We start from the raw sequence: 25,792 nt of genomic DNA, 5'->3' as shown, positions 1-25,792 counted from the left end.
ATGCAAATTCTGGTAAATGGGCTTAGAAAGAGAGAGAGAAAGAATTTCTCACCACCCACCCAGCCTTGCAAGGGATACTTAGGGATGTACAACACACAGAAACAGACAAAGATGACTAGCATCATGAAAGAATGTGAAGGCAAAAAACCTCCTAATAAAAGTACAATCTACCAAACTTTTAAAGAACTAATCCCAATTCTTCTATGAGGCCAGCATCACCTTAATTCTAAAACCAGAAAAAGGTACACCAATGATGGAGAACTATTAACCAATATCCTTGATAAATCCTGATGTAAAAATTCTCAACAAGATACTGATTAATTGAATCCAACATCACATCAAAAAGATCATCCACGGGCATAGCTGTGGCATAGCAGGTAAAGCTGCCACCTGCAGCACTGTTATCCCATGTGGTACCGGTTCATGTCGCATCTGCTCCACTTCCTATCCAGCTCCCTACTAATGTGCCTGGAAAAGTGGTGGAAGATGGCTCAAGTACTTGGGCCCCTGCACTCACATGGGAGACTTGGAAGAAGCTCCTGGCTCCTAACTTTGGATCAACCCAGCTCTGACCATTGCAGCCATCTTGGGGGGTGAACCAGCCTATGGAAGATATCACTCTGTCTCTGTCTCTGCCTCTCTGTAACTCTGCCTTTTGAATAAATAAATCTTTAGAAAAAAATATGGACATTCTTGTTAAATATAAAAAAAATGCTAAAATTCATATGAAAACACAAGAGACCCCGAATTGCTAAAGCAATCTTAAACAACAAAAGCAAAGCCAAAGGTCTCACAATACCAGATTTCAAGACATACTGCAGAACAATTATCATCAAAACAGCCAGGTACTGACACAAAAATAGACACATAGACCAATGGAACAGAATAGAAATTAATCCACACATCTACAACCAACTAGTTTTTGGCAAACAATTTAACATCACTTCTTGGAAAAGAGACAGTCTCTACAAGAAATGGCATTGGAAAATCAGATCTCTGCATGCAGAGATATGAAATGAGACCCCTGCCTTATACTTTATACAAAAATCAACTCATATGAATCAAGGATCTAAATCTTTGACCTGATACCATCAAATTACTAGAGGAGAACATTGGGGGAAACTCTGCAAGACATTGGCATGGGCAAAGATTTCTTGGATAAGACCCCAAAAGCACAAGCAACGGGGTCTACACTGTGGCATAGCCAGTAAAGCCACCACCTGCAGTGCTGCCATCCCATATAGATGCTGGTTTGAGTCCCAGCTGTTCCACTTCCAATCCAGCTCTCTGTTATGGCCTGGAAAAACAGTGGAAGATTGCCCAAGTCCTTAGGCCCCTGCACCCATGTGGGAGATCTGGAAGAAGCTCAAGGCTCCTGGCTTTGGATCAGCACAGCACTGGCTGTTGTGACCATTTGGGTAGTGAGCCTGTGGATGGCAGAACTTTCTCTCTCTCTCTCTCTATGTCTCTCTCTCTGCCTCTCTATAACTCTGCCTTTCAAATAAAATAAATAAATCTTTAAAAAAAAAACATGCAGGCAATTAAAGCAAAAATGGGCAAATGGGATTACATCAAGCTAAGACGATTCTGAACAGGAAAGGAAACACTCAACAAAGTGAAGAGGCAACTGACAGAATGGGACAAAATATTTGCAAACTATGCATCTGATGAAGGATTAACATCCAGGATATATAAAGATCTCAAGAAACTTAACAACAATAAAACAAACAATCCAGTTAAAAATAGGCAAAGAACATGAATAAGCATTTTTCAAAGGATGAAATACAAATGGCCAACAGACACATGAAAAGATGCTCGGGATCACTAGCCATCAGGGAAATTCAAATAAAAATCACAATGAGATTTCACCTATGCCAGTTAGAATGGCTATCATCCATAAATTTAAAAAATGACAAACGCTGGTGAGGATGTGGGGAAAAAAGTACACTAATATGCTGTTAGTAGAATTGCAAGCTAGTACTAACATTATGGAAGACAGTATGGAGATTCCTTAGAAACCTGAAAATAGATCTACCATATGACCCAGCCATCCCACTGCTGGGAATTTACCCAAAGGAAATGAAATCAGCATATGAAGGAGTTACCTGTACCCCCATGTTTACAGCAGCTCAATTCACAATAGCTAAGACATGGAATCAACCCAGATTTATGTCAACTGATGACTGAATAATGAAAATGTGGTATATACACACAATGGAATACTACTCAGACATAAACAAGAATGAAATCCTGTCTTTTGCAACAAAATGGATGCAACTGGAGACCATTTTGCTTAGTAAAATAGTCAGTCCCTGAAAGATAACATCATGTTTTCTCTTATATGTGGTAGTTAATACAGAATACAAAAAAAGTATAAGAATGGAGCTGGCATCTTATGATTTGATTATTTTTTATAGCCCTTGTCTATATTTTCATGGAACACTGGTCTTCTACATTTACTTGTTGAACATTGTGGTTAGTGGTGCATTAAGCCTGTGATTATAAAGTACATTGAAATTATGTTATTGCCAAAATAAAAGGAAAAAAAAAAGAAAGGCAGGAAGGAGGGGTGATTGAGGGTGAGAAGTTTGCTTATTTTCTTTGAATTTTATACATGAAATACATGACATCTGTTCCCTTTATATCAATAAAAATTAGAAACAAGAGGGAAATGGATAAAAAAAAAAAGATAAAAATGGAGAATCCAGATGGAAATTTATCATCATGGCAAGATATGTTTGGTTTTAGGTCCTCCAGGAAAAAAAAAAAAATACATCTGCACTGAATGGAGCCTGCTGTGACCTCTCAGCTCCCTGGGTCGATCATGGGACCCAGCTCATCTACTTCCCTCTCCAGGGACTTAGCAGACCCAGTTCTTGAGCTACAATCTCTCCCTCTGCAGAGGAACTGTCAGTGGACAGGGAAGTCAGGGACATTCGCCAGAGCCTGCAAGTGTGCAAGTCATCAGAAGCGGCCCCAGGAGAGGGAGACTGATTCTGTAGAGAAGAGGCAGGTGTGGGGGGAGGGAAGCTCCAGGCAGCAGGGACGACCAATGAAAAGGGAGGAAATGGGTCAAAGGAAAGGGAACCAAAGAGGAAGAGAAGGGGAAGGAGACATCACATGAGACCAAGAGTAGACTGTGCTCCCACTCAAAGACACACAACATGAGCAAGTGCTCCTGCCAGAGAGGGCCCTGCTACAGCCAGCCAGTACTGGAGGGACACAACCCAGGGCAGCCAGTGGGCATTCAGTGTGAGGAAAGGCAGATGAGGTCATGTCTGATCCAAAGGGGGATGGTTTCCTACACCAGGATTGCCAAGGCAGCATGAGTGACCTGTCAGACACACATCCAGCTGGACCTCACAATGCACCTGCCACAGGCTCCCCAACTTTAGTATTTAGGAGACAGTGCAACCCCCACCCAGTGCCTGCAACTGCTAGGGTTGGTCCAGGTGGAAGCCAGGGGCTGGAAACTCAGCCCAGCTGTCCCAAGTAGATGGCAGGGACTCAACCACTTGAGCCGTCACCACTGCCTCCTGAGGGGCTGCATTGCCAAGCAGCCAGAGTCAGGAACTGGAGCCTGATAGCAAACCCAAGCCCCCCACTGTGCGAAACAGGCAGCCTAACTGGCGTCTTCACCACCAGGCTAAATGTCTGCTCCCTCTCTCCTCTTGAGAGGGAAAGTAGTGGCTTCCTCCTGGTCAGAAAAGGAAGGAACCTGCCCCACTATTTAAATCAACCACTGACCTGATTTGCCTTCCACATAAAAGCAGTTAAGTAAATGTTACAGCCCTTTCAGTAGAATACAGGGTCTGAATTTGATAGTAAAGTTAATATAATAAGGGCCAGCAGGTTGTGGCACCATGGGTTACCTGCTGGCATCCCAAATCAAAGCACAGGTCCCTAGTCTCAGTGCTCTGCTTCCGATCCCAATCCCGTTCCCTGTGAATGGGCCTGGGAGAGCAGTGGACGATGGCCCAGTGTTGGGCCCCTGCACCCACATGGGAGACCTGGATAGAGTTCCCAGCTTCTAGCTTCGGCCTGGCCTAGCTCTGGCCATTATGGCCATTTGGGGAGTAAACCAGTGGATGATCTCTTTCTCTCTTCCCCTCTTTGTCACTCTGCCTTTCAAGTAAATAAAATAAAATAGATCTTCAGGAAAAAGAAGCTGACACAACATGAAAATGAAGTGACAAATTCCCCTGCTGTCCTCCTCCTTAGAATTCTGTACACTTTGCGTACCTATATTTCAACTGATAGAGAATATTCACAAAAACATACATGAAGACATCTGTCATAATTATTAGTATTAGCACAGAAATTTAATATAACCAAAGCACACATGATAGTAATTTTCTTAGGGTACTTTATTCTCTAAACTTACATTTAAAGGATAATTCTAAAAACTCAAAACACATTTCAGAAGACTAATCCCTACCTCTCCCTGTTTTAAGAGATCTGGAATTTCCCAGTCAGATGGTTTTGGTGAAAATGATATCATCCAGACAGCCGCCCATTCCCACCCCAAGGCTGTTTGGCTTTAGCCAAACAGAAGGCTCCGCCCCTCCTAGCCTCAGGGACTGGTTCAGCGATGAGCATCTAACTACAGTCAGGGCAAGCAAAGCCAATGAGATTTCATTGGAGGATTTTGGTTAAGCTATGGGAGAAGTGATGCTTTTCAGCTTGTAGCCCCCAGCAGCTTCTGGAAGTCATTTTGATCCAGGAGAGGAGAGCCTGCCCAAGTAGTGGCAGAGCTGTGAGGTGGAGAGGAGAAACTATTTCTAGCCAGCCTAGGCTGGAGCCCTGGAGACAGCCTCATTTTAGAAAGCCTCCTTTCAAGAATCAATAAACTTGCTTTTTGGTGCCAGTTTGGGTCATATTTTCTTAGTATTTGTAACCAAGATCTCTTAGAAACAAACAAAAAAATCCACCATGTCAAGGGTAGCAGACGTTTGACTTGGAGTTTCATTTTTGTAATGAAATCATGCAAAGAACCACAAAATACTGGCAATCCCCACAGGATGTGCAGAAAGGAAATAGGTTCTTTGCTACAGTTGCTAGCATTTCTTCTTTTCTCTCCTCCCCTCTCCCTCTCCTGTGGAAGGGCACACTCCAGTGAATCCTGTTTGGTCTAAACCTAGCGCACTGGGGACTGCCTTTGGTTTGCAGGAAGGTGCAAAGTACTCCCTGCATCAGGTGTGCGGTGCCCTGGTGTGTCAGTAATCTACATTTTCTTTCCTCTCGCGGGTAATACACACCATGGCCTCAAAAATATCCATCATTATCCGCCTTTACTCTCTGCTGTTGTTAGCTGTGGAATAAGACACCGCCAGCATTCATTCCCCACTTGCTGGTTGAACCTTGGGCAGAAGTCCGTGCCAACCACAGCTGTCACAGTGTGGTCCACGTGTCATCTTCCTTCAGGATCCTGGGGCAGATTTTGAATCCTCTTTGTATTCTTTACAACAGAGCAAATACTTTAAAATGTCCAATCATGATAATGATGCCAATCTAATGGACATCCAATTGAATCCAATTCTGTACATATCTGTGTACACTAAATGGTAGAGTTAGCCATCTATCCGCACCACCTCTCCCCCACCTATTATGGGGAGCGGGGCATTTGCACTGGGCCTTGTCCCAGTCATTCAACAGTTAAATTTCCCCAAGTCTGCCTGCCCCACTCTGCTCAATTCTTGAGACAGAACTAGCACCACAAAGATCGCTTTCACTTGCTCACCCCTCCCCCCATCCTCAGCTGCAGAGCCCCAAGTACAACTTGCTAACAAAGCCCACGGTGTCACCAATTCCTTGAAATTCCTTTTTTCCTCCCCAGTAACAGGGTCACAGAGGACTGTGCTTGGCTGTCTTCCCCGGCTGGGGGAGGGCAGGCTATCTCCTAAGTTGGGCGGTGAGCCCTTGGCTTCCCTCCAGGGTTCATGAGATTCTCAGGGCTTTGGGGTAGATGGTTCCACAGTGTAGGCAGCCTGCAAATGCTAGGTCAGGGGAGGCCACGTGTGGCCAGGGGCCTCGCGTGGGTCTCAATGGGCAGTACCCTCCCTAGCACCTGCTTGTCAAAACATACGAAGATATCAAGGTACTAAAAACTACCTGGGTGCCTCTCTCACCTGGGATCTGACCCCCAAAGCTGGTTTTGTGGGGGATGCATAGCCCTCAGCATCCACTCTCAGGAGAACGCCAAGCCCGGCCCTAGGAAAACACTTGTCTTTTTCTCAGTTCCCCAGAAACAAAAGGCTGCAGCCTCTGAATGCCACAGAAGGACTCTGACATGGCTGACGCTAAAGATTTCCACTACTTTAAATCCAAGAATGCTTACAGCAAGACAAGTCATCTTCAGGCCAGCGCTGTGGCTCACTTGGTTAATCCTCCGCCTATGGTGCCGGCATCCCATATGGGCGCCAGGTTCTAGTCCCGGTTGCTCCACTTCCAGTTCAGCTCTCTGCTGTGGCCCGGGAAGGCAGTGGAGGATGGCCCAAGTGCTTGGGCCCTGCACCCACGTGGGAGACCAGGAGGAAGCACTTGGCTCCTGGCTTCGGATCGGTGCAGCGCCGGCTGTAGTGATCATGTGGGGAGTGAACCAACAGAAGGAAGACCTTTCTCTCTCTCTCTCTCTCACTGTCTATAACTCTACCTGTCAAATAAAAATAAATAAAAATAAAAAGACAAGTCACCTTGTCAAATCCTTCTTCTCAGGCAGCATGAATGCAAAGATTCCTGCATTGCTGTCTGTATTATTTCCCATGGGTGAGAACCACCCATTTTCTTGCTATTTTTTTTTTATTTTGCTGTTCCAAATACTCAAGAATTCATATGGTTCTGCAGTGGTCACATATGTTAGCCTGGGAATGACAGCAATTCACATTATTTTTGAATTTGTAGACGGGAAAGCTGGAAACACTGCATGGACTGAGAGATTCTTGGAAGGGGTGGCACAAGTCACAAAATAAGTGAAGGCAACTCATATGATGAGAGTGAGTTATTTTGCAATATTTTCTGTGAATATTTACCATGCCCATCTCATTACATGATGCTGGACATGGTGTTTAAACATTCACTATTTTAAAACCTGAGTTTTGTTTTCCATTTTTAAAAATAATTGTTACAAATGCAGCAGGCCAAGGGGGCTCAAATTGAAATTAATCAAGCGCAATGTACAAAACGGCAACTCAAGACAGGTGGACTGGCATTAAGAGCCTAAGCTTGACTGTAATAATACATTTAACGATTCTGCTGAGACAGATTAATGGCAAGCCAAAGGTGATTTATGAATTGTCTTACAGCACGCAGACACCACCAGCTCATCATCATGACAGTGAGAGCTGCTCTGTAACGGTGATTAATTTCAGTCACCTATGCTAACCTGCTGACATCTGGTCACGCAAAAACCACCCCTTTACACGTAGTTTTCAGTTGCATTGGCCTGAATAGCTGATCCTCAGGATGGCAACAGAATACACTTTTAACAGTTAGTTAAGTAATTGTTATGGGCCTCCATTTCTCCTCTAGCTCTATCATGCCAATGTTGGCGGCCGCTTGAGTGGGTGGTCCTGGACGCCCGCGCTCTCCCCTCTGTGCACCGGGCTCCCAGGAGTGGTCTGGCAGGTGCCCAGAGGCCCACCCCCGCTGCCCACCTCCTCGGGGACTGGCAGCCTCGGTCCTAGCAGGCGGCCCCAGGGTCGAGAGGGAGTTGGGGTGTCACAAGCGCGGGTCGCCAGGGGTTCCCAGCCCTGGGAGCTCCCGCGGCACTAACCCCGTACCCCTACCCCTAGACCCTCAGGTCCTGCCCTACAGGGGGGAGAGGGGAGCGGCTGGGGCTCTGGACCGCGGGCGGTCCGAAAGCCTCGTGCGTGCTGGCCTGGGGACTCATGTGGGGATCTGGGCCGGGAGGGGCCGGGGCGGCGCGCGGGGGCTGCAGGAAGCGGAGGCCGGGACCGGCTCGGCGAGGTTGGAGACACCCGGAAACGGATCCGAGCCGGTGCCCGCGCGAGCCGGTGTCTAGGAGGGAGCGAGAGCGAGAGCAGCGGGCGAGCGGGCGGGCGAGCCGCTGCTGAGTAATCCCCCGCCGCGCCGCAGCCCAGCCCGGCTCCTCCCTCCGCGCCCCTCCCCGCCCCCGCCGCCCGCTGCCCGCTGCGCGCTGCGCTCTGCCGGGGCAGGTGAAACCGGGCTCCGGGCGCGCGCGGGGCCGCAGCAGCCGCCTGCCGACCTCGCCCCACCCCAGCGCAGGGCCTCGCGCCCCATGGCCGGCTCGGAGCAGCAGCGGCCGCGGCGGCGGGACGACGCAGACTCGGCCACGGCGGCGCCGGCGCCCCTGCAGGACGCGGAGCTGGCCCTGGCCGGCATCAACATGCTGCTCAACAACGGCTTCAGGGAGTCGGACCAGCTTTTCAAACAATACAGGTGACCCACGCGCCCCTGCCGCCGGGCTCGCGCGCGTCCACCTGCGGCTCCCCGCCCACAGCCCCTGCCCCTCGCGGCGGCCACTCGGCCGCGGACCGCGCTGTTCGCCCCTCTCCACCCCACCCCCGCTCCGTGATCCTCGTCCTCCCAGCTCTTCCGCAGCCTCCCGGCACTTTCGCCCCCGCAGCCTTGCCCTCCCAGAGCTGTGCCCCGTGTTGGTTCCGCTCCGGCCGTCGGTCCCCGAACCCGTTCACCCTGGGAGGCAGGGGCGAGCCTGGGACTGGCGGGGTGGCGACTCGCGCTCGCGTGCTGCGGGGAAGCCTTTGTGACATAAGCTCACGGCCGCACCATGCCCGTGCCTGGCGCCTCGCGTTGCTTTGCATCGCGGTGCGCTCTAGAAGCTTGCATTGTTTGAAAACAGACATGCGTAAGTGCCCGGGCGTGCAGGGCTGTAACCGTTTCAGCCCGACTCTGCCCGGCGGCTTCTAAAAACTCAGTCTTCAGCATGAGTTCTGCGTTCCAGGCGAGCGTGTTTATTCAGAATTCCTCCAACTTCAGGGAAGAAGGAAATGAGGAAATGGAGGAGGGCTTTAAAAAAAATAAGTAAGAATGAAAGGGAAAATCCATGTGTTCCGCTAATTTTTTTAGTCTTAAAAAAAAAAAAAAAGGCAAAAGAACCGCAACCTGGTAGCTTTTCTTGTGGGTGTAGGAGGAGCCTTCATCTCCTTGGGGACCAGAATCGTCGTGTGCTTTCTGATCTAGGGAGCAAGTTTGCGCTTTGCATGTTGACCGCTCCGGAGGTAGTGGATGAGCAGTTGCGTGGCACGTTCCGAGACCCCACCCCCACCCCGGACTTGGACTGGAGTGAGGGCGCCCGTGTGTAAGGGGAAGGAACGGGAGACAGAAGTGCTGACGCCTGGGGTTTCCACCCAGCCTGGCTCCCACATGCTTCGCGGCAAAGCGTCGGACAGCTAGGAACTTCTCGCTCAAATCATTTGACTTTTAAATGAGCTTTTGCTGCTTTGGGTCTGAAAAGGAAAAAACTTTTTAGCTTCTCTCAGTGTTTCCTTTTGCAAGCATACAAGCCCTGGGGTCAAGTCGGATGCTGGAGGATTTGAAAGACGTGCCTGTGCCGCGGTTTCTTTTGTAGCTTGCTTTGTTTTACCTTCTGGAAATGCCGTTCATGAAACACATGTGAATGGGCTCTGACTTTCAAACTGCCAGCCTGGGTCCTAAGAGAGCTGGATGGAGGCAGTCTGAAGAGTGTGATTTTTGCACTCTAGTTGCTGCTGAAGGTCCTTGTCGTTTGCAGTGCTTCTTGCTTTGCAGTCTTCTGCGGTACTTAATGGTCTCTGCCCTTTCTGTACTGCTTTAGTATACTTAACTACTGCCTTGGGGTTGCCTTTGCATTCAGAGTAGGAACTTGCTGTCTGCACAGTGGGGTGCAGGTAGCAGAAGGCAGACCGCTTCAGCAGAGATGGCACCTTGAAGGTGTTTGTTAGAATGAGTGCATTCGGGGGTTGTGGGAAGGGAAACCTCCCCGCCCCCACAGCCTTTGCTGTTTATGGCAGAGCTGACTGAAGATAAGAGGAAATACTGTCCTATCTGTTCTCTGCCCAGCACAGCGCTAGACAGCTTTCCTTATATGTTCTCACTGCTCTGATGACACCAGAAGAGGGAGGTGTCGCTTCTCCTGACCGGTTCATAATGAGGGATCTGAGATCCCGTGTTTAGTGTGGGCTGGGGTGCAGGCGCTCTGGTTCTAAATCAAGGACTGTTAAGTTTCCCATTCCGCCTGCCCCGCGGAATTTCTTGTATTTTGTAGTCTGCCCTGCGACTTTATTTTCCGGTAACGTCAGAAAGCCTTTTTATGGGTGAAGGGAAGGTGATAGCCTTATCCTGTTCGTTTCCCCTTGCTCTAGCTGCTTTGTTTGCGATGTGGGAAGTCATTGTATAGGTCCCTGTGCTCATCCCTGTCGTGGAAAGCACAGGTGCACAGAGGAACCCGTCACATGCCACGCTCCAGCTACCAGGGTTCCAGTCCTAGTTTTGCCACTTTGTAGCTGCTGACTGGGGCTTCTTGAAGTTTGTTTCTTTACTTATAAGATGGGAGTAGAGATAGCAGCACTGACACGGTAGCTTGGCTGGTGGGATGAAAGGAAACAGTCTGTGGTATCTGGCCCAGTGGCAGCTCTCAATACAAACTTGCCAGCATCTAGTCCTGTAAGTACCAAGTTGTAGTTAGATAGGAGTAAGACGTTCTAGATTAGATAGGAGTAAGAAGTTATTACACGGTAAGGTGACTACCGATATGATAATGCACTGTATTAAAAAAAAAAAAAACCTAAACGAGAGGATTTTGCGTATTTTCACCATAAAGGAATAATGAATGTTTCAGGAGATAGATGTTTATCCTGATTGGACGTTACACAAAGTATTCATGTATTACATCGCAAATATGTGCAAGGTTTCTATATTAGTTAAAAAGTTAAAGATTTAATATCTGTAAGTTAAGATCCTACTATGCATCGGGGAACTTCTCTTCCTGCTCTGAGGTTACATGGCCTGCTGCAAGGCTCAGCATATGACAAGTGTTTGTGCAAGCCCTCTCGCTGTAAGTACAGCGAAGGGGTAACCAAATTCCAGCTCTGCCTCCTTTTTCAGCACTGTGTCGCTCTCAGGCGGCCATTCTTCGCCCACTGCCCCATAACAGCTTTCTGTAGCCTAGTTGTTACAGTTACAGAAACGGATTTTGTGTCCAGCATAGCAGTTATGTTTTTATTAAAGCTACAGTTCATCTTCTCATGCCACATTGCCAGAATAAGACAATCAAAAGCAGTTAAGATGCTTCTGTCCCACGTGGCCATGCTCTGGCTCCTGACTCCAGCGAGATGGGAGACAGTAGTGATGGCCGAGTGGTTGGCTTCCTGCTACTCATGTGGGAGACCTGGATTCCCAGCTCTCACCTTTGGCCTGGCCCAGACCTCACAGTTGCAGGCATTTGAGGAGTGAACCAGTGAATGGGGGAAGTATGTTCACCCGCTCGCTCTCTGCTTCTTGAGCTAATAAGTAAAAATAAATAAATAAATAAATTTAAATATTTCATTGATAGCTACATAGTGAGAAATGGTTACTTTATAGAGACATGATTATATGATTATGAAGGCCATTCTGAGTTGGTGGGAAATCTGGGTTGCGTGAGTCAGATATCGTACATACTGGAATCAGAAGTATAAGCACAGTGGGGGTCTTGTTTTGAGATCTAAGACAGCTGCCCACCGCTTCTGTTGTGACTGTAGTGACAGTGTTGTGACAGGCTGCCCTGTTGGGGATGGTCATCGCGGTCATGTGCTCGGAGATATTTTCCCAGAGATCCGGACAGATTTGTGCTGCTTTGAGGCCAAGGGCCTAAGTTTGTAAATTCATGATACTGACCACCTGAACTCAAACTCCTGAGTTTGGTGTTTGGGCTCAGTGCTCTAATCCAACAGACACTCTCTCTCTCTCTCTCTCTCTCTCTCTCTCTCTCTCACACACACACACACACACACACTCTGGATTGTAATACACAGAGCACAACCCTTAGCTCCCCATGCACACAGTAAAGTAGACCGTGGGTTATGTGCACATGGCGGGGGCTGATTTTAGTCCCCATCATGGGGAAGGCTGACAGCGGAAGTGAGGCTGAGCGCGTGTCCATGGCCCACTGTTGCCTGGGGGAGCAGAGGAGCAGCATGCAGCTGTGGGGAGCAACTCGGACTAGACTGTTACTGGAATTAAGACTTATTCTATGCATCTGCTCTCCCACAATATGGCGCTGGGAGAGGAGGAAACAGCTTCTACACAGCTGCCTCCAGTTCAACCAATAAACAGCAGGACCTACTCCTGATTGGAGGAGAGCAGCGTACTCGGCGTGTGGGTAGCAGAGTTGGGATTGGTGGAAGAGGACTATAAAGGAGGAGAGAGACAACATGCACCAGGAACATCTATCTGAAGGAACACCTGAGCAGCCCCCGAGAGAGCCGGCCGGCGGTGTGCCGCTCCCCCATGGAAGTGGGGAAAGTGGCTGGGGGAACCGCCCTTCCACGGAGGTGGAAGGGACGGTAGCCAACCCGGGAAGAACCAGCAGCAAACCCGGGGAGGGCCGGGCAGAGGAAAGAACAACGCAGGGTCCTGTGTCGTTCCTCCACGAAGACGGGGAGCAACATAATGGTGCCGTGACTCGGATATGAAGCCTAGGCAGGGTTTAGTGTCGTTCCTCCACGAAGAGGGGGAGCGACATGCAGCCATGCTGGGAGGACTGTTTGGCAGGGGTAATGATGCCTGAGCATCCTGACGGGGTGGAGGGGTCAGTGAGAAGGTGTTGGAGGAGCAGGGGGAAGGGAGGGGAGAATGTGAGATATGTGGGAGGGGACACAGTGAGCAGCCCACCCAGAGAGAGCACAGGGAGGAGAGGGGTGGGGTCTGCAGCTGGTCAGTGTGGTTAAGTTGTCCCATTGGATAGCTTATTCTGCACCTGCTGTTTGCTTCTCCCCACCGGCTGCCTATGCCTCTTCTGAGTCAGTGCTGTTTTTAGGGTCCCTTTGCTGCTCAGGGTCTGGCCGACGTCCATGGTGTGGCCGTCACATCTGCATCTAACTCCTGGCTCCTTGGGGGCTTCAGGGCCCTAACGTCACCGTCTTTTTTTCTCTGTGGCTTGAAACGTGGCTGTGTTTTTAAGCTAGAGGACTGGTGGGAGAGGACAGGCTGATCTATGAGGAGATTGAGAGCGATTGGGAGCTTCTAACCCACAGGATCTTTGTCATTTTCGTTTGTAGTCCTGATAGTTAGCCTCCCTGCTGTCCCTGGAGGCCACCATCCCGTCCCCTGTTTTAAGTCTTGGCACCTGCAGTTGCTACCACTGCCAGTACTACTACCGATTTCAAGCTACAGATATTATTGCAAAGTCCTGTTTAGTCAGTGTCTACTGAAATCATCATAGAATGGTTCTATCCTGAATGTTTTAATCACCATGCATGGTGATACGTAAGGACTGGAGGTAGAATTAGTATGTGGTTGTTAACATCATTGGTGATATTTTTCTTTTCCATTTGAAATTGTAAAGTGACAGAAATCTATTAAACATAAAAAAGCCAGAGGAATTCATGGTGCTGTGTGTGTACGTGTGCATGTGTGTGTGTAAATGGATATATGTATCCTAAATTGTTACAGTTTATGGCCCAAGACAAAGCCATGAGATATGTGGCCTTGTTTTGTGAGCCTGTTGACCTTGGGGCCAGTGTTACCACAGAGGTGGTTCAGTGTGATCCCAGAGGTTGGCAAACTATGGCTTCTGGACCAGATCCAGCCTGCTGCCTGTTTCTGTAACTAAAGTTTTATTGGGACACAGCCTGGTTCATTGGTTCTGTGTGGTCTGCGGCTGCCTTTGCACTGTCACCACAGACATGAGTAGTTGTGATACAGCAGAGGGCCTGCAAAGCCTCAACTATTTACTCCCTGCCTCTTTGCAAAAAAAAAAACAAAACAAAGTAGAAACAAAAACAAGCAAAAACCCAACATACTTTGTTGTGCCTGTGGACTTTTCTGGAAAGACTCAAATGCGTACATAAGGGACACTGGGCCAGCAGGCCTCTGAGCCTCTCTGTGCCCCACACCATGTCAGAGACTCGGGAGGACAGCATGGACTTGGACTTGCAAGCTGCTCCTGGTTTCTGGACGCTTTGGCTAACCACAGTAATCTGTCTTGGAGTCGCCAGGAGAGGCCATGATGCAGAAACACAAGGAAAGGAGAAGCAATAAAAGGCAGAAACCGTTGAAAGAAACTGGCAAGAGAGACCGGAAACTCAGCTGTCGACTTTTTCCACCCTCCTTAGCTCAGCTCAGTGCTGTGTCTGTGCAAAGCCTCATCTATTTTTTTTTCCCCTCAGTGATCACACTGTTGGAAAAGGTCCCAATTAAATATTCATTAAAGATTCATTTGGCTTAATTGGGATTCTTTGAAAAATGCAGATGCCTGTGGAGGACTGGGAGAATTTGGAGGAAATGACCAGGAAAAATAGAGTGTGTCTACCTGCGCACACATTCACGGAGTTAAAGGTGTGAGCCCTTGAAGGACTCTCTGTGCTGAGTCCAGCGTGCTGTGCTCACAGGTGACCCAGCAGAGAGGAGAGCTTCCAACCCTAAGCTGGCAGACAGCAGCTCTGCTGGGGGCAGTCCTGATGAGGCTAAGAACCAGACAGGAGAGGGGAGTTAGGCTGAAGCGCGGAGCACTTTCTGTTCTAGTTGCATGAAACCACGGGGAGACCCCCACATGCGTCACCGTATTTCAGGATTCTGTACCTTTCACCCAGGCTGTTGTAGCTGCTAAAATACTGGTTCTGGGCCGGCGCCGCGGCTCACTAGGCTAATCCTCCGCCTAGCGGCGCCGGCACACCGGGTTCTAGAGTCGGTCAGGGCGCCGGATTCTGTCCCGGTTGCCCCTCTTCCAGGCCAGCTCTCTGCTATGGCCAGGGAGTGCAGTGGAGGATGGCCCAGGTGCTTGGGCCCTGCACCCCATGGGAGACCAGGAAAAGCACCTGGCTCCTGGCTCCTGCCATCGGATCAGCGCGGTGCGCCGGCCGCAGCGTGCCGGCCGCGGCGGCCATTTGAGGGTGAACCAACGGCAAAAGGAAGACCTTTCTCTCTCTCTCTCTCACTGTCCACTCTGCCTGTCAAAAAAAAAAAAAAAATACTGGTTCTGCACCCGGTCTCCCTTGCCAGGTAACCCTCCTACTCACTCAGCAACAGCAGGGGACTTGAAGGAAAAGCTGATACTGGGAAAGAATTCAAGAAGGGCAGATCTAGGAGAGGGAGAGGAAAACAGACGGCTCTGTAACAGGTGACTTTGCCCGTGGTTTCTGAATCCTGTGCTGTGCTCCTCCGTGCCAGGGGCAGGGTTGGGGTTGGGTAGGGAGGGAGGCCTTTCTGTTTTAGACAGTAGCACCCCCTGCCCTTATCTGCAGTTTTACTTTCTGTGATTTTAGTAACCTGCAGTCAATTTTGGTCTGAAAATATTAAATGGAAAATTTCAGAAATAAGTAATTCATAAGCTTCAACTTTTTCTACAGTATATCATTCTAATTGCTGTGTTTCATCATTAGTTATTGTTGTTCATGCCATGCTCTGCCTGATTTACAATGAAGCTTTCTCATAACTGTGTATGCAGGGGTGGAAATGCTAGCATATTTAGGGTTTGGAGCCATCTGCAGTTTCAGGCATCCGCTGGGGGCCTTGGAACGCCAGTCCCATGGGTGAGGAGGGCCTGCTGTACCCCTTTCATTACCATCTTTCCAGCACCCTAAATTCATGCATGTGCTACTCTTTCTGGAACCTGGTCTGGTTTGGGATTGAACAGGCCTCCATGAGCTGAGCTTTGGGGAAAATGCATCCCGATTTCTGCAAAGTGACTGTTGACACCTATTTTTATATCACAGTACTCAGAAACTTACTGTGCGAAACAGAAAGTCATGACTTGTTGAAATGGGTTCTGAGATGGAGACGAGGCTTCTCTCGTGTGAAGATGGTGGGCAGATGGCTGTGCGGCCTCCCCTGTGCTAAGCTGGCTTTCCCTGTCTCTCACTTCCTGCTTGAGAATTTCAGAACATAGGAGCTGTACAGCTAGTACAGGCAGCGGTTCAGACACATCTCGTAGGAGTCATTCGCACCCTCAGTGCCGTCCAGAGCTGAAAGATGTGTGAAGTCACTGGTTGGGTGACTTTTTCCCACCTCATACACACCAAAGCAAACACAGAATGGTAAGCACCAGCCAGGGCTTACCATGTGCCAGGCCCCATGCCCAGCCTCGCTGGCCCCCCATGTCTCCTGGCCAGCTCTGGGACAGGGTGATCTGGTGTCTCCCTGTAACTGAGGGTGGCCTGCCCCAGGCCTGGCAGCAGTCAGGGCCGGTGCTACCTGGATCACTGACCTTTCACACGCTTCATAGGTGCTGTTAGAGCTCCCCCAGCCAGGGGCCCACCACCCTCTGACACCCAGAGGCCACCCCTGCCACCACCACAGAGCTCCATCCTCAGGGAATGTGTCACCCCCCAGGTGGCTCCCAGCCTCTGCTGGCTCTGGCCTGAGATGCCCTGGGCCCTGGCTCTGTTCCTGCCACTCCTGGTCCCTCTTCCCTTTGCAGGCTGTGCTGAGCGCTGTGCATCGTCCGACCAGTGGGTCCTGTCCTTCAGCTCTCGGGAAAGAGGCCTGGGGCTCCGCCCGGCCTTCCCTTTCTGCAGCGCCTGCGTCTTGGAGGCCCTGGGCACCCGCCCGTCTGTGGGAGAAGGCAGAGGGCCTCCAGACAGACAGTGGCTGGGCTTCCTCTCCAGGCCTTGCTGGCCTTCCTGTGGTTGCTGGGATTATGCAGGGGCTGAGCTGTTCCCCTTTATGTGCCCGGCAGCAGATGCATCCCTGGGGTGGGGGTGGGGGTCATCATGGGTGTCTCTTGACCGAGTTCGGGGAGCTCCAGAGAGGCCCTGAGGTTGGTGCTCTTATTTCTCAGCAGTGAATGGCAGAGCTCCTCCTTCTGGTTCCATCAGCCTCTTCTCTCTGGTGCTTCCCAGGCTGCCTGGCTGAGTCGGGGGCGCTGGGGAGCAGGGCCGTGGCTGAGCACACCTGAGCCTTGGCAGGGGCCTGGTCTGGGCCGTGTGGCTCTGGGGACCACAGCTGTCTGATGAGCCATGCTCTGTCCCACAGCAAGGAGGCCAGTGGGCCTTCATCTCTCATGGAGTCAGGGCTTGGCGGCCCCGGGTTGGTGGTGCTACAATGTGCTCTGGTCTTACTTGCCTCCCTGGCATGAGAAGGCACAGAGGCAGCTCCAGAACCCCAGAGCCCTGAGTGTCAGGAAGAACAGGGCTCTGGGAGAACCCGGTGGCTGGGAGGTGGTGCTTCCCAGACAGGCAGCTCTGGGCTGTGTCAGATCCAGCGCTCTTTTGATAACACCTCTTAGACGATCCTAAAATGAAGAGGGTTGATGAGATAACCTACTAACACATGCAGTCAGTAGAAGGGCCAAATTGTGTTATCAAGGAGAAGTTAAAAAACAGTTTCTAATAAAATGTGAATTTTCTAATAAATGTGAATTTCTAATAAATGTGAATTTCTAATAAATGTGAATTTCTAATAAAAATGTGAATATGTATTTTAACATGTAAATGTTCAACACACCTTCATCAGAAGAGCTAAAATGAGGGGCAGATATGGTGGTGTGGAGGGTTAAAGGCTATCACTTGGGGTGCCTGCATCTCGTATCGGAGTGCTGGCTCAAGTCCTGCTCTGCTTCTAATCCAGCTCCCTGCTGCTATTACAACTGGGAAAGCAGCAGAAGATGGCTCAAGAACTCGGGCCCTGCCTCGCACGTGGCACAGAGTTCCAGGCTCATGGCTTTGGCCTGGCCCAGCCATGGCTATTGAGTCATTTGGGGATAAAAGATCTCTTTTTAAAATTTTTTTGTAAAGATGTATTTATTTATTTGAAAGGCAGAGTTACAGAGAAAGAGAGAAAGACACAGATTTGGTTCACTCCCCAAATGACCACAATGGCCAGGGTTGGGCCAGTCCAAAGCCAGGAGACAAGAGCTTCATTCAGGTCTTCCACATGGGTAGGGCCCAAGGACTTGGGTCATCTTCCTCTGCTTTCCCAGGCACATTAGCAGGGAGCTGGATTGGAAGTGGATCAGCCAAGACTCAAACTGGTGCCTGTATGGGATGCTGGCCTTGTAGGCAGCTGCTTAACTCAATGCCACAACGTTGGCCCCTGGAAGATCTCTTTCTCTCTGTCTCTCCCCCTCATTCTGTCACTCTGCTTTTCTTTAGTAAAAGGCAAAAGATTTATACGATCTGAAGAGAAACCAGAGGATGTCACACTGCTTTTCAAATAAAGTAAATCTTTTGAAAAAGAATTGAACACCAATTTCAATATGTAATTTTAATGATATAAATTTCAGTATGCTACAAAGTCTTAAGATTACTAGGTGGCAAAAGATATCCAGTGTTTCATGTCTTCAGGAATTTTATTCGGCTTTAAATATAACAGTAGCTTCCATCATCCCTGTGAATATTGGCACGAGATAGCTGCAAAAGCAGACTAGTGTAGTGGTGGGCGGGCAGTTCACATACACAGGCAGTGTTGCTGTTGGTGACATGTTTTTCCTCCAAAATTGTGAACAAACCTTGATAAAGGGCAAGGAATACAACCAGGGCTATCTATATGTGGATTTCACATATACAGACCATGGGTTGGAATACTCTGAAAAACAGTCTAGAAAGTTCCATAAAGCAAAACTTGAATTTGCCATGCCCTGAGTACCGAATCCGCATGAGTGAAGTGAGATGCAGGTGTTGTGTTAGGTGTTATGTTATTTAGAGGTGATTTAAAGGGCATAGGAGGATTTTTAGAGGTTATATGCAAATATTAAGCCATTTTACATCAGGGACTTGAGCATGTCAGGACTTTGTGCTTGCTGTGGGTGGTGGAACTGACCCCCTGCAGATACCGGGGGACATTGTATTTGATGTTTGTGTGTAGATGAAGGTAGGTTCTAGAAGTGGATAATATGAATGGCCTTTCATCCATGTGAATTTCCAGATGTTTGAGAGTGGTGCAGGACGTGAGACAGTGTGCCAGAAGGTCTCCCACACTGCAGGCTGCCTTGTTTCCCATTTTACTGCCGTTACCATGTCATCCCCAAAAGGCCCCATAGGTTTTTAAAACACCTCTATCAAGAAGCCTCAAGCTCAGTGCTAGAAGGTTCTGGACAAGGTTTGGGCTCTAGAGCCAGATCCCTGGGGCAGCGTCTTTCGGCTGACACAGTTAGGCTGCAGGGAGGGGAGAGGCTGCCAGGTGTGGCTGGAGGAGGGTGAAGGGAGCCCCCCGTGCACCTGTGACCACACAGGCCAGCCTGAAGCCCAGGTGTATGGTCCTGAGGCCTGAAGAGGCCAAGCTGGGCCCCACAGGTTCCTTGCAGCTCAAAGCCAGCCTTCCCAGTCACACATCTGTTGCTTCTCAGGCCCAAGCAGTACCAGAAGGGATGGCAATGTCCCCTCTTCTCTTCCTAACCTTGTGGATGGAGAACCAGTGAGGCCCCTCCTCTCCCTCTGTGCCATATAAGGAGCCTGTGGCACCTGTGTCCCTCCAGCTGCAAGCTGACCTTGTTTCAGAGGCTGCTGTCCTGGCCCTGCCCCTCTTAAGTCTTCCTAACCTTGAACCTCAGACTGTGTACACTGGCCGTATCCTTGCTGAGAAGAGGGCATGCGCTTTGCTGAGCAGGTCGTGTAAATTAAAGCAACATTTTAAAAATTTCAAAAACAAAAAAGGGGTCAAATCCCCAGGTATTAGGGCACAATTACCTTGAAGGTACACAGCCAAAGGGACCACAAAAGTGATTCTTCTAAAGGCTGAGAGAGTAGGGCGGAGTGGTGCCTGACGGCTTCCTGTTCTAAGCAGAAACAAGATGGCGCCGTGGCTCACTAGGCTAATCCTCTGCCTTGCGGCGCCGGCACACCGGGTTCTAGTCCCGGTCGGGGCGCCGGATTCTGTCCCGGTTGCCCCTCTTCCAGGCCAGCTCTCTGCTGTGGCCAGGGAGTGCAGTGGAGGATGGCCCAAGTGCTTGGGCCCTGCACCCCATGGGAGACCAGGAGGAAGCACCTGGCTCCTGCCTTTGGATCAGCACAATGCCCCAGCCGCAGCGTGCCGGCTGAGGCGGCCATTGGAGGGTGAACCAACGGCAAAAGGAAGACCTTTCTCTCTGTCTCTCTTTCTCTCACTGTCCACTCTGTCAAAAAAAAAAAAAAAAAAAAAAGGCAGAAACAACTAGGCGGGGAAGAAAATGCCCACACAATGTGATCTCTGACAGAGCACCTCCACACTGAGCGCTTTCTCTGGTCCCAGCCTCGGCCAGGACCAGCTGCATCCCATAATACTTGGGAGCTCAACTTGTTCTTGCCTGCTGGGCTGCGCCATTGTGTTCCTTGCTGGGTGTGGCTGCATGAGTCTGATGCTCCTCACTGCCAGTGCCTGCAGCTGGGGGGCTCTTGCTGCTGTCTCCCGGGTGGACTTTCGGTCCTGGAGACTTCTGCTTTGAAATCGCACTTTCTGCCTCATCTCTGTAGCAGCTCTGCTTTCAGTTTTAATCCATATAAATTATTCATCCATAAACTAGCTGCCGAAGAGAATCAGATTTGTAAACGGTTGCATCATTTGATCTCTATCACAGTTTTTGATGCTGTTATAACAGGGACAGGAAAGAAGAGGGAAAATGATGTTTTTCATCCAAATTGAAGTTGAATTCATGAAATGACAGAATCGCATTAGGAAGCAATTGGATTAAACTTCACTCCACGCTGCTGGGCCTCTTTTGGATTGCTCCCGATAGGATGAGTCACTGCCAAGGTCTTGAGTGCTTCCCCCAGCCCCCATGTTAAGCAGTAAATTGCAAAATCTCAAGTTATGTGTTGTCTGCTGCTCTCCCAGACAAGAAAGAACTTGATATCTGTGTGTCTTGCAAATCTCGCTCGCCCTCTTCTTTATTTAGGTCTGAAATAGAAGCACGTTGAATTCATCAGCTGCGCACTTGTCTGATGCGGCTCTTGAATGATCCGAGGTTAGCGTGGAGCTGCTTTTTCTAGGCCTGCAGTTGGAGTGATGGGGCTTCTGACTTTCCCGTGCATTATATCCAGGTTTGCATCCATTTAATTACTCAAAAATGAGCGTTCTTTTTTGTAAAAAAAAAAAAAAAGAAAAGAAAAGAAAAGAAAAAATCAACCATGCAGATCCAAACATTTTCTCATTATTTCTGTATTGATGACTGAGAAGACATTCATTACTTAGATTTATTAAAATTAGTAACTGAGCTAGAAATTACTCTTTTTGAAATAGCCCAGGAAACAAAAAATTAAAAAGGAAAGAGGAAAATAGCTATTTAGAATAGTTTAGCTAAGTATTGGGACCTGGTGTGGTGGAATTCTTAGAAATTTTTGTTCTTGAGAAATCACTAGTTCAGACACATTGCTTGGGGGTTTTCTGTAGCCTTTGTGTGGTATTTTGGATCTGGGCTGGGCATATGAGAGAGAGTAGTTGAGGTTTACTTGAAATTGGGAGCTTTTCTCTTGATGGAAGAATGTTGAGTTGTAACATGAAACAGAAGCTCATCAAAGAGCTATTGAAGCCAAAACACGATAGGTAAGGATCTTATGAATCGTGAAGGAAACACGTATGAAATTGTCTTCACCTGTGCCCTGCACTAAAGGAAAAAGTAGATGCCCTAGTGAGTAATGGTTGCCGTCTAAGAAGCTCGGAGGGCTTTACTAAGAACCAGTTACTGAAATTTATGAAGGGTCAGTGCCTAGCTTCATTTTGAAATGCCTTGTAACTGAAAAATAGAGAAGCATCCTAAGGATCTAAGTGCCGGTCTAAAATCGGTGAGCAGTTGAACCGCTTGTGTAAATGGATGAAAGTGTTTAATCCTCGGACTATTCGTGCAGTTTGCAGACGATTGCCCCCATAATAAAGGATGAGGAAATAATGAAATCATTGTGTTGAACAGTCCTTGCCAAAGGGCCTTTCTAATTAGGTGATGAAATGCGATTTGGGTGTTCTCTGAGTTGCTTATCAGTGCTGTCTCCAGGTGCTAAAAGCATTGCATGGAAGTGATTGAGTTGCTTATCTATAAGACAGAGAAGGAACGAATGCTGATGAGTTAGGAAGATATTTGATACACACTAATGGCAGATTAAGGAAAACTAAAGAAATTGTTCAACCTGAAGAATTATTTTCAGAATGTATCAGTGACTGTAAATGACCATCAGGATTGCATAATATATGAGTTAAGAAAAGCCAGAGAGGGAGCTGATTAAACTAGAAGTAGTGCAGCCCCGTAACCACACGACAGTCTCTTGTCTGCGCAGGCAGAGTGATGGTGAGTGGGGATCAAGTGGATAGTAAGTGCTTTCTGTTAATGAGCCATTGTGTCGTGTGCCTTTTGGCCTGAATCTCAATTCTCAGAGCAGCCCTGAGAATAAGTATTGATTTCATTATCACCTTCCCTGTGACAAAGCTAAGACTTAACCAAACCCAAGTGGAAAAGCTGAGTGGAAGATCTGCCGCCAGCAGCCCTGTTGTTACCCTGACTGGTGTTACGTGGTATGTACGTGGCAGGTCAGCTGTTTCTCCCTGATCCTCTCCTGTCTGCTTCCCGTGCTCCCAAGCTCAGCTGGAGTCACCACTTGAAACTTGGCTATGCACACCAGAAGTCTAGAAGGCTCTCCCGGCCCCTCCTCTTAACTGACTTTCTGTGTCTGCCAGTGTCACCTCCCACGTATCTGTTGAGTCCCTCCCCTGCTCTTCATCTTCATCACCCTCACCTCTCACTTGCACAGTTGCTCTGGCCCAACTGGCTTCCCCTGGTCCTCTCTGCCCCTCCTCCTGCCCCTCCTCCACATGTGAGTCTAACTACGGGTCTCTCCACTCACAAGTCCTTCATGGCCTCTGGGACAGGCAGAAAGAAATGATCCCCCCAAAGATGCCCAGTCTCAGTTGCAGAACCTGGAAGTGGTACCTTATATGGCAAATGAGTTGGAAAGGGGTGAACATGGCAGGCGCATTTAAGTTAAGGATCTTGAGATGGGGAGGTTATCCTGGGTTATGGACGTGTGCATGGTGGGGTTGGGGGAGAGTGCTGATTGCAATCACATATAGTCTTATAAGAGGGAGGGAGAGGGAGATTTCCACACACAGAGGAGAAGGTGATATGAAAAAGGAGCAGAAAGAGACGGGTTGAAAGCCATTGGCCTTTAAGATAGGGGTGATGCTGCCACAGGGTACAGAACGCAGGGAGCACCCAGAAGCTGAGACAGGCAAGCAGGGGTTCTCCCCCGAGCCTGCAGAGAAGCCTGGCCCTGCCAACACTTTGACTTCAGCCCAGTGACACAGGGCCCCAGGACTATGAGAGAACACCCTGCTGTTGCTTTAAGCCACCCAGTCTCTGGTAACTTAGAGCAGCCACAGGAAACTAATGTGGCCTCCCCTTGCTCTCCCCATCAGGACCACAAGCCTTGATGGGATCTACCCGGCAAAAACTGACCCTGCATGGTTTGCCCTTTGATTGTCTGTGGCCTCTCCTCTTTTTCCCCCTTATATTTTAAAATACTTTGATTGTGTTCCTCTGAGGCTGTGGCCATACAGAGTCAAGTAAGCTCATGCTGTAAAATAAACTCATGGTCCCTCTTCTTTTGAAGAAGTCATCAAAAAGTTCATGGAAAAATGCATATTACATGTTGAAAATTATGCATGGATTTCCAAATTGTTTGGTGGAGCTGGCATTGTGGCTCAGCAGGGTAAGCTGCCGCCTGCAATGCTGGCATTCCAGACCAGCGCCGTTTGAGTCCTGGCTGTCCCACATCCAGCTCTCTACTAATGAGCATGGGAAAGCAACAGAAGATGGCCAAGTGCTTGGGCCCTGCTACCCATGTGGGAGACCCTGAAGAAGCTCCTGGCTTCAGCCTGGCTCTTCCCTGGCAGTTGCAGCCACTTACAAAGTGAACCAATGGATGGAAAATCTCTCTCTCTCTCTCTCTCTCTCTCTCTCTCTCTCTGTGTGTGTGTGTGTGTGTGTGTGTGTGTTTCCTTTTCTCTGTGTAATTCTTTCAAATACATAAAGGTTAGAAAATTTTTGGACCAAGTAAACATATCCTTTAAGTCCATTTTCCATGAAAGAAACTTGTGCATAATGGTTTATATAAAAAGGGAAAAACAAAATAGCTTTAAATTGACAGTGATTTGGGGTTTGACCCCTCAGAGTCCATATTAACCTTCACTTTAACGTACGGGTTCTTTGTCCACTGTCCACTGTCCACAATCAGGCCATTTTGCGAACTTACTTGCACTGCACTGCGTGTCCTTTGCCCTTTAACCCCTAGCTCCCTTGGTCTTCCTGCAGACCCCTGACCTTGCCTGCTCCCTCCCGGCACAGGGCTCTCCTTGAATGGAGTCTTCCCACCAAGCTGACTCAGTTGCTGCTCACCCTTCAGCCTCCACTCCACTTCCCCTTTCTGGAGAGGCTGCCTTTGGCCTCTAGCCTGGCTCCTTTGCTTTTGCTGGGGTTCTTCTGACCTCTCTGTTTGCTTTGCCTGGTGCGCATGGATTTCATCTACCAGCGTGTAACATTGACCGTGGCTCATATTTCAGCTGCTACCACGTGTGCATGAACCATGAGGAACTGCCCAAGCTGGCAGCGCTTCAGTTTGCTGATCACTGATATGTAACAAAGTACAGCAGGATCAGTGACCGATCATAGTACTTCTTTTTTTTTTTTTTTTTTAAGATTTATTTATTTATTTGAAAGAGCTACAGAGAGAGTGAGAGATCTTCCATCTACTGGTTCATTCCCTAGATGGCTGCAAGGGGCCAGGCAGAACCTGGCCAAAGCCAGGATCCAGGAGCTACATCCAGGTCTCCCACATGGGTAGCAGGAGCCCAAATACTTGGAGCATTTTTCTCAGGCCATTAGCAGGAAGCTGGATCAGAAGTAGAGCAGCTGGGACTTGAACCAGCGCCCATATGGGCTTCCAGCATCCTGAGTGGCGAGCGACCCCAGTCTCAGTACTTCTTTCAGATCCTGCTCTTGGTTGGTCACTGCGTCCCTGTTACTCAGTTCCCAGAGGGCAAAGAGTGCGGTTGTGTGGCCCCCTTGTCTCCTGCCAATACACTCACACGGTATTTTACAGAAAGTGGAAGGTTTGAAGAGGGACTTGGCCATTGAAGGTGAAGGGGCAGTAAAGAGGACAGGGACGATGCTGGAGGTGAAGTTTGGATCAAAGATGAACAGCTGCCCTGGGAATGGCACGGCCCAGGGACTCCAGAGAGGCAGCCACAGGCGTTCAGTGAAGCTGAGTTTATTGACACAAAGGAGGAAAGTGCTTGTAAGGACAAAGGATGAAGGCGTCCAAGAGGAAGTGATGCTGGCAAAAAAAAAAAAAAAAAAATCCTCAAGTTAAAGGAACTCTTGGAGATGTTGCACAACATAGGAAACACAAAGGCTGGAGTGTTGACAGCTGATCCCAGTTCAAAGCATGGTGAAGGTACTCACTGTGCATCAGGAGTAATATGATGGGAAAAAAGCAAGCCCTGTTCACACTACTTTTCATAAGGTTTTTTTTTGTTTGTTTTTAATAAAAAAGGAAAACTTTAATGTTTTAAATTACATCTGTTTCATTGAATTTTTCATTTCCCCATATTTTTTTCAAGTTTTTTTTTTTTTTATTTATTTGAAAGGGAGAGTTACAGAGAGAGAGGTCTTCCAGCAGCTGTTTCACTCCTCAAATGGCCTCAATGGCTGGAGCTGGGC

General features: G+C 48.8%; 1 protein-coding gene across 2 annotated transcripts in view; it reads left to right on the top strand.

Annotated features, from left to right (window-relative positions):
* Positions 1-8,026: 8,026 nt before the first annotated feature.
* Positions 8,027-25,792, top strand: part of TTC39C (tetratricopeptide repeat domain 39C) — a 101,564-nt gene continuing 83,798 nt past the window's right edge. Inside the window, exons 1-2 of one of the 2 annotated variants that reach the window (XM_008261148.5) lie at positions 8,306-8,418; positions 20,984-21,128. In XM_008261148.5, coding sequence (XP_008259370.1) covers positions 21,094-21,128 — 35 coding nt within the window. In that variant the 5' untranslated portion in view covers positions 8,306-8,418; positions 20,984-21,093. Of the gene's footprint in view, positions 8,419-20,983; positions 21,129-25,792 lie in introns of both variants that reach the window. The other variant, XM_070050389.2, reaches the window with a different exon arrangement.

Source organism: Oryctolagus cuniculus, chromosome 10 (genome assembly GCF_051225735.1).
Source record: "Oryctolagus cuniculus isolate XC-2025 breed Fujian yellow rabbit chromosome 10, ASM5122573v1, whole genome shotgun sequence".
Classification (NCBI taxonomy): domain Eukaryota; kingdom Metazoa; phylum Chordata; class Mammalia; order Lagomorpha; family Leporidae; genus Oryctolagus; species Oryctolagus cuniculus.
This window is presented reverse-complemented; position numbering and strand designations above follow the sequence as displayed.